Here is an 8264-nt window from a genome sequence, read left to right as displayed (position 1 = left end):
GCAGGTGGGAAGCTTGGCTTCCTCCATCACTGGAGCAACCAAGCCTCCTGCTCGCTCCAGCTCCGTGGCTGTCGGCCGCCATCTTGGTTGGGTTAATTTGCATATAGCCACTCTGATTGACTAGTAGGCGTGGCTTAAGGCATAGAGAAGGTACGGTCAATGTGCATGTTTGACTTTTATTAGATTAGATTATTATTATTTATTTTATTATTTTGTTAATCCTCGCTCAAGGATATTTTTCCATTGATTTTCCAGAGAGAGGGAAAGACAGAGAGAAACACTGATGGAGAGAAACACATCAATTGGGTGCCTCCTGCAGGAGCCTGACCACACCCGGGCCAGGGAAGAGTCTGCAACCGAGGTACGTGCCCTTGACAGGAATCAAACCCAGGACCCTTCAGTCCGCAGGCTTTCTGTCCACGGAGCCAAACAGGCTAGGGCTGTTTCCTCATTCTAAATGTTTTCTCATTTTAAAATGGGGATAAGATTGATAACATTGGCTAACTGTTTTCAAGCTTTTCCTTTGTGCCAGGCACTGTGCTAAATACTTGTCCCTGCACTATCTCACAGGGCTGTGAGGACTGGATGGGCCGCCGGTTAGGGCCCTGGCCCTCCACAAATAACTGGTAAAGGACAGTGGGGACCATGGTGCTCCAAAGTTTACAGAGCAGGTTCACTTATTTTTACTTTAAAAGAATGTTTTTATTGACTTCAGAGAGAGGAAGAAAAAGAGAGAGAGAGAGAGAGAGAGAGAGAGAGAGAGAGAGAGAGAAACATTAATGAAGAGAGAGAATTATCAATTGGCTGCCTCCTGCATGCCCCCTACTGGTGACCGAGCCCAAAACCCGGGCATGTGCCCTGACGGGGAATCGAACCATGGCCTTTGGTTCATGGGTTGATGCTCAACCACTGAACCACACCAGCAGGGTTTACTTTTTATTTTGAAATAATTCTAGACTCATGTAGAAGTTACACAACAGTACAGAGAGTTCCTGTGTACCATCCCCCCCAGCTGGGCCAAGTGAAGTTTCTGTGTAAACATGTGTGTGTACCTGTCTCCATGTGTGCACAAGCATCAAGCCGCATCCTCCCATTGTTAACACCTTACATAACCATCCTCCCTTTGTTAACACCTTACATAACCATCCTCCCATTGTTAACACCTTACATAACCATAGTACAATGATCCAAACCAGGAAATTGACATTGGTAGCACACTATAAACTAAACTACCAATCTTATTTGGATTTCATAAGTTTTTAATTTTTCAGTTCTCATCACCTTAAACCTGAGAAAGCAGGAAGTGTCCGAGAATGCAAAGAGGACCTCGCTGCCATATTGGCCATCACTCTCCCTACCCCCAACCTAACCCCATGTCACTGGCCCACATGTGTGTGTGTGTACCTGGTCCTTACCTTTCCCTTGTGTCCCCCCAGTGCTCCAAGTGACCTCAAAGAAGACCCCTCTGGGCAGAACTGGGGCCCTCTCTGTCTTCCTGGCAGCAGTCACTGTGAGAAGAGAAACCCCTTAACCCTGGCCGAGTCAAATACTTCTCTCTGAGGGCCACTGGCAGCCAAGCCAGGCCTGGACACATGCCAGGTCCACTAGCAGCCAGCAGGAATCACAGACAGCTCCCGTCCCCAGCCTGCTTTGGGGACTTGGATAAATGCCGCTCTTATTCAAAGACAAAAAAAACAAAACAAAAAACAAAGCACAAAAAAACACGAAACCACATCTAATGGAAAATATGCCCCAAATGTTTAACTATATTTGGTGCAACAAGAACTGCCCCTAGATGCCTACATCTCGTTCAGATTTTCCGGCCCAAGTTGTCCGAGGCACCCCTTTTAGGTACTTCACAGCTCCTGTTCCCAAACAGGCACCGGCTCCTGCCCAGTCCAAGGAAAAATATTAGCCCACCCCTGGGCCTGGTCTCCCTAGTCCCTTATAGCACAATGGCCTCCCGAAGTCGCTGTTAGCTCCACTACAGAGAGATGACAGGGAGGTGAGGCCCAGAGAAGGAAGGATGCGTACATAGGCTACAACACCTATCTATAAAGGGACCTGAACTCATGTCTTCTAGGCTGGGCTGCCTCCGCACGGGCACCCCCTCACTCCCTTTGCTCAGTGGACCCGTCAACTTCCAGCTCTATCTGGGCAGAGTACGGGGAAGAGCAGAAGCTCCCAGCCCAGCTGAGGATGTGGAACATGCATGGTGAGCTGGAAGAAGCTCAGAGGTCATCTTACCCACTTTCTCCCACTCTGGGGGGTGGGGCTCCTTTCCAAGTCACAGCGATGTCCTTTCCTCCCATCACCTAGTTTCTGTCCTAAGGGCAGTCTGGCATCTTTACACATATGGACCTCATAACGTCTGGTTCTAAATAACATTCTGTGGACTTTAATGCTGAGAGAAGAATCTTTTCCCAAAGCATTTTTCTCTCATTTACAGTAATCATTTTCTTTTAAAAAAAATATTTTTATTGACTTTTTTACAGAGAGGAAGGGAGAGAGGGAGAGAGAGTTAGACACATTGATGAGAGAGAAACATCGATCAGCTGCCTCCTGCACACCCCCCACTGGGGATGTGCCTGCAACCAAGGTACATGCCCTTGACCGGAATCGAACCTGGGACCCTTCAGTCCACAGGCCGACGCTCTATCCACTGACCCAAACCAGTCAGGGCAGTAATCATTTTCTTAAAGGCACCAAAGGAGGTCAGGTGAGTGTGTATAGGATGATGCCTCAGAAATGGTGACGATGTGCTTGCTGGAGCAGAATGAGGGCAAGACAGAAGCCATCACTCTGCCCCGGGCAAGCCAGATGAGATGGCCCCAGCCCTCTGCAGGAGAATGTTCTCCCGGCGCTCAGCACAGGCAAAGCCCTTTCACAGGCACTGAATCTCTCAGCTCCTACCGGCTCTACCAGTCACAATGCCTAACAAGGCACAGCTTTTACACAGACAGAACAGTCTATTAGTCACCTCTTCCCAGACGGGGAAACCAAGGCTCAGAGAACTCAGTGCTATGCAGACCTCCGCCTCCAGGCCCTCTATAGCACAAGGCTTAGTATAGTGGAAAGCAACTGGTTTGGTGTCTCATCTTGCTTTGAACCTGAGGTTCTCCATGATCTTAGGCAAATCACTGCCTCAGTTTCTTTATCTGTAAAATGGGGATAATAATAGACACTGTTCTTTAAAGGACAATCCTAAAATCAAAATTCAATTTCATGTCTACAAGCACCTGTGTTGTACCCAGTACTGTGCCCCATGCTGGACATGGGGACAAATACAGGTTCCCACCCTCCAGAGGCTCCAGGTGAGCTCAAGCTCTTGGAAGACCTTTGAAAAGGGGAAAGAGTGGTTCTCCATCTCCTGATGGCTAACTCTGCCCTTGGATGAGCAGACCTTTCTCCATAGAAGGAAAGGCTGTGGGGTCCCGGGGTCCCCACTGTTCTGGAACCAGCCATGGGAGCGTGGCTGAAATGTTTAGACAGTGAAACAGAACCTCCAGGAGTGGCACTGGCCTCCCGGAATGGCTGAGGGGAGAGCATCTGGTCATCTCTCCAGCTCATAGGCGCTCAGGGTGGGATGACTAAGCATTCCGGGGCTGCTGCCCCCCACACAGTCTGACCATGCATTCCACTACCAGGTCAGAACTCCAAAATTACTCAACCAGGAAGCTCACAACACCACGAGAACAGGCTCCTCGGAGGGACCCTGCACAAAGGGTATAGACTGGAGGCGGTTACCAGGTAAAATACAGGATGCTCAGGTAAATGTGAATTTCAGGTAGGTAGCGAATAATTGTTAGCATATGCATGTGGCCTTGAGCTAGGCAGACTGTCTTTTGAGGCACCATCCTTTAGAATCCCTGTTGTCCCTTCGCAGACACTCCCGCTTGTATGCCTTTCCTTCCCGCCTTCTCCCCTCGCCTCCCCTCTCCAGTTCCCCCCACTCCATCTGATTTCATGTTCTGGTTTCTCCCATCACTTCCCCCGACCAGCACACAATCGCATCCTGTGTCCCACTCCCATCGGCATTGACCTCTGCTAATCAAAGGGCTCTCCTCAGATCTGCTGTGTGACCTTGGCCCAGAAGCCTCAGCTCCTTGGGCTATTTCCTCCATGTAGCATGGAGGGGCTGTCAAAGACTGGTGGTCAAGCCAAGCTTTGAGGAGCAAACTCCTAAGCGGCTGTTGGCCAGTCACTGGCCTGGCACTCCTGACTTAACCAGGGGAGCCCTTCTGATTTCTCTGTTCAACACCCTGGGGTTCTGTTTAAGATCTCTTCACCCAAGTGGTTCCTTACCCAAGTTGGCATATTCACTGATAAACCTCCTGGTCAGAAGAAGTCTGCTACTCAAGGAAATCATTCTAAAAACTATTGGCCTAAATAGCCCTGAGGTCCTTTCTCGCTCTGACACTGGGATTCAACATTCCAGCCTGAGCTGGGGGGCTGGTGGGCACCAATGGGCTAAGCAGTTCTTTCCTTCAGGTGTCATGCGGCATCCCATCAGATGCCTGCTGCAGGAAGTGCTGTATTGTGCAGCTTTTCAACCTGCACTCCAAAGCCCTGGGTTTGCTCAGGGCTCCTGGGGGTACCACACATGCTTTATTCCGTTATTATGAATGGAGAAAATATCCAAGACTGAAACCTTCATTTTCAAAAGGCAAAGAGATCCAGACAACTCATTTTTCTTAGTGCACAGTTTACAATAACAAATGTTATAAATAGGTTACATTTATACTAATAAAATTCTGCTCTTATTTGTTTTAGATATCGGGGTTCCATGTAAGTGGTCATTTGAGATAAAGGTCCTGCTGCTGAAAGTAATTTTTAGAAACACTGATCTGATGAACTTGAGGGAATCTCAGCCATCATAGATAGGAAGCCATTGGAGGAGGAAGGAGAAGGAAGTGAATATGTATTGAATGTCTACTGTGGGTCAAGTACTAGGCTAGCTCTTTCATGTGTTACCTCTTTCATTGTCACAGTAATTCTCTGAAATAAGTGTTTTTATGCCCATTTTACAAATAAGGAAACAGAAGCTCAGAGAGGTTGGGTGACTGCCTTAAGGTTGCACAGCCAATATGTGGCAGAGTCAGGATTCAAACTCAGCTCTGACTGACACCAGAGCATCCCTTTTTCCAATATACCATAAGATGTCAATAAAACAAGACTAGTTATTTGTATGGTTCAAAAGCTGGTTCAGAAGCCAATTCCACTGGAAAATTTCTCAAATGTCTTGTCCAGCTTTTCTGGAAAAGTGCATTGAGTGACCATCTTGAAGAACAACTAAATGGATGTGGATGTTCTGCTATGTTTTATTTTATTTTTTTAAAGTCTCATCATACCTCATTTTTTAGGGCAAATCACACAGCTCTCTGAATTTGGCCAACCCCCAAGTTGTCTGGGGTGGGCTATGGAGGGTGTATTTCTAGCACTTAAAACATTTTCCTGACGTGGGCTGAATCATCCTGGTGGCTCCTCCCCTTTGCCTCCAGATCTTTGGTCCTGGTCACACCTAGGCCCACCACAGGGCAGGTGTCATGGGAGAGGGTAGATCCAAGTGGGGCACAGCAGGAGGAATAGGAAGGAGTTCCTTACCCAAGTTGGGGTCATATTCACTGATAAACCTTCTGGTCAGAAACTTCACGGTCAGGGCTGCAAGAAGCAGAAAGAAATTGGCTCAGAATCAATGATTCTCTCTCATCATTGATGTTTCTCTCTCTCCCTTCCTCTCTGAAGTCAATAAAAAGATTTTTTTTTTTTAAGAAGGAAGGAAGGAAGGAAGGGAGAGAGAAAGAAAGAAAGAAAGAAAGAAAGAAGTTGGCTTGTCTCCCCTGCTGAGTCTGGCTGCTGGCTCTGGAGGCTGCCCCTTTCATTTTAGGAAGGCCTTATCTAGCCTCTGTGACCCCTGGCTGACACCAAGCCCGAGTCTCTGGGGAAATGTGGCTGGAAGCTGAGTGGTTGGTTTGAGAGGCTCAGAAGAAACCAGAAATATGGGGAACTGTGTCCCTGGGATTTTTTATTTTGGTGGCAAGAAAAGCAATAAGAGACAAGCCTAAGGGGTGTCTGTGAAGATCCAACTAAGGAGTCAGGACCCATGCAACCCCAACTGAAAGAAGATATCTCCCATCCTGGACAAGTCCCAGAGATTCTGAAACGTGCGGCATTTATTCCAATTTTGGCTACAAGACAAAGAGAGAGTAAGAGCCAAGTTGATCAGTGGGTGATCCTTGGGGGCAATATGACCCCTTGAGGGCCTGGGATTTGCAGGCGAGGTCCAGGCAAGATCTGTGTCCTAAGTAAACACACTTTAGTCCTCAGCCATTCACATCTCAAGTCTTGGCTCTAGGGCCTCCAGACTCGTCATGGTGCCTCGCAGAATGTAAAACTCTAGAATGAAGTTATCCCCAGGTGCAATGCATTAAGAGACTTCTGATTTTGTTCAGAATTTAACCACAGAAAGCCAAGGGCCAGCCAACTATTTTACTGAACTCTTAAAAAGTAATGAGATATTTTAAAGAAAATCCTGAAAATTCTTTCCCAGGATTCCTATCAGTGTCAGTTTGCAAAGTAATACCCAGGGAATACATATTTTTAAATTTAGATTCCTTTATTAACGTAGCCACGGGCTAAACCTGTTTGAAATGAATAAAACTAAAAAAAAAAAAGCCCGTACCCTTTTATGTAATGATGTTTACTTTGAATTTATATTAGTTCACACAAACACTCCATCCATGCTTTTGTTCCGGCCCTCCGGTCCAGTTTAAGAACCCATTGTGGCCCTCGAGTCAAAAAGTTTGCCCACCCCTGGTAGTGGGAGAAATCACCAAGTCCAGTCAAAGGGTTAAGTACTGGGACGGTGACTCAGGCAGGGACTCGGGATTCCAGGGAAGTCTCCTAGCCTGGGATGGGATGGAATGAGGGTAGGGGCTGAGCTGAGTCTTTTTAAAGGAGCAAGAGTCAGTCTGGTGACATGCAGGGGACATGGCACTTCAGACAGAGGGGAGAGCATAAGTAAAAAGAGTAAAAACAGAGGAGAGGACAGCACCGTGATGGCGAACCTTTTGAGCTCGGCGTGTCAGCATTTTGAAAAACCCTAACTTAATTCTGGTGCCGTGTCACATATAGAAATTTTTTGATATTTGCAACCATAGTAAACAAAGATTTATATTTTTTGATATTTATTTTATATATTTAAATGCCATTTAACAAAGAAAAATCAACCAAAAAAATGAGTTCGCGTGTCACCTCTGACACACGTGTCATAGGTTCGCCATCACTGGTCTATAGTGACTCCCCCGCTCCCACCCCCTTGGATCCAGGTGGGTGAGAGCTGCCAGGAATGGTGACGACGGAGTTCAGTGTTGATAGACATGATTTCAACGGGAACCAAGATCTTGGTTTGTCAAGGATGGTCCTAGCCCTGGGACCACAGTCCAGTTTGTTGCCAGAAAGTCAAGAGAGGGATCTGGCTTGAAACAAATATGTTTGATAAGAATGCACACTTTACCCCCAAATCCCAGGGAACGGAGGAAGGGAGTGGGGAGCATGGCCTGGGAAGTCCCACTAGCCAGTGACTTCTACCAACTCCCTTCAAGGGCCAGTGGCTCCTGCACCTCCAGCCTAAACCAGGGAGTAGCAAGGCTGTGACTAAGCTCACAGGGGCCTTGGGGGGTGGGGGTGGGGGGGATAGTGCCCAATAGGTCCTTTGGTGTCATGCACCACAGCTGACTGCTGGCCCCAGGGAGAGGTGATGGGGGTTAGGGGGAGACCAGCAGAGGTCTGGGAGACACAGAGATGGACAGAAGGGAGAGAAAGCTGGGGTACAGACATGGAGCACAGAAGCACAGTAGGGAGACACAGAGGGAGAGCCAGGCAAGGAACAGAAGACAGATGAGAGATGGAGGAGCTGAGAGCAAAACAGAGAGAGCGCCAAGCAACAGAGTCATACCCAGGGAATACAGAGAAACCGAGGCAAAGAAGAAAATCAGTGTCTTGCCCAACTCACTGGGTGCAGGGAGCCCCCAAAGCCAGTGGAAGAGTCTGCCCTCAAGCCCACAGCGCCCGGGTCCCTTCATCTGCTCCCCGGTCCCCCCCTAACTCCCATCCCTCCCTGGCACCTGCCCCACTCACCGGACTTGCCCGCTCCTCGGCGCCCCAGGATGGCCAGGTTGACCTCGAGGGGCGCGCTCTGCTGCCCGCCGCCCGCGCGGGGTTTCCCAAACACGGAGGACATGGCGACGCTGCGGAGAGGGACT

At 48.4% G+C, this 8264-nt stretch overlaps 1 protein-coding gene across 1 annotated transcript in view; it reads right to left on the bottom strand.

The window, feature by feature from the left end:
* RASL12 (RAS-like, family 12) overlaps positions 1 to 8258 on the bottom strand; it is a 15515-nt gene extending 7257 nt beyond the window's left edge. The window contains exons 1-2 of the mRNA XM_005861054.2: positions 8140 to 8258; positions 5605 to 5661 (exon numbers count right to left, since the gene is read on the bottom strand). Of these exons, the coding sequence (XP_005861116.1) occupies positions 5605 to 5661; positions 8140 to 8242 (160 nt within the window). The 5' untranslated portion in view covers positions 8243 to 8258. The remainder of the gene's footprint in view (positions 1 to 5604; positions 5662 to 8139) is intronic.
* Positions 8259 to 8264: the final 6 nt, after the last annotated feature.

The sequence above is a fragment of the Myotis brandtii genome, unplaced genomic scaffold (assembly GCF_000412655.1).
Source record: "Myotis brandtii unplaced genomic scaffold, ASM41265v1 scaffold144, whole genome shotgun sequence".
Classification (NCBI taxonomy): Eukaryota; Metazoa; Chordata; class Mammalia; order Chiroptera; family Vespertilionidae; genus Myotis; species Myotis brandtii.
This window is presented reverse-complemented; position numbering and strand designations above follow the sequence as displayed.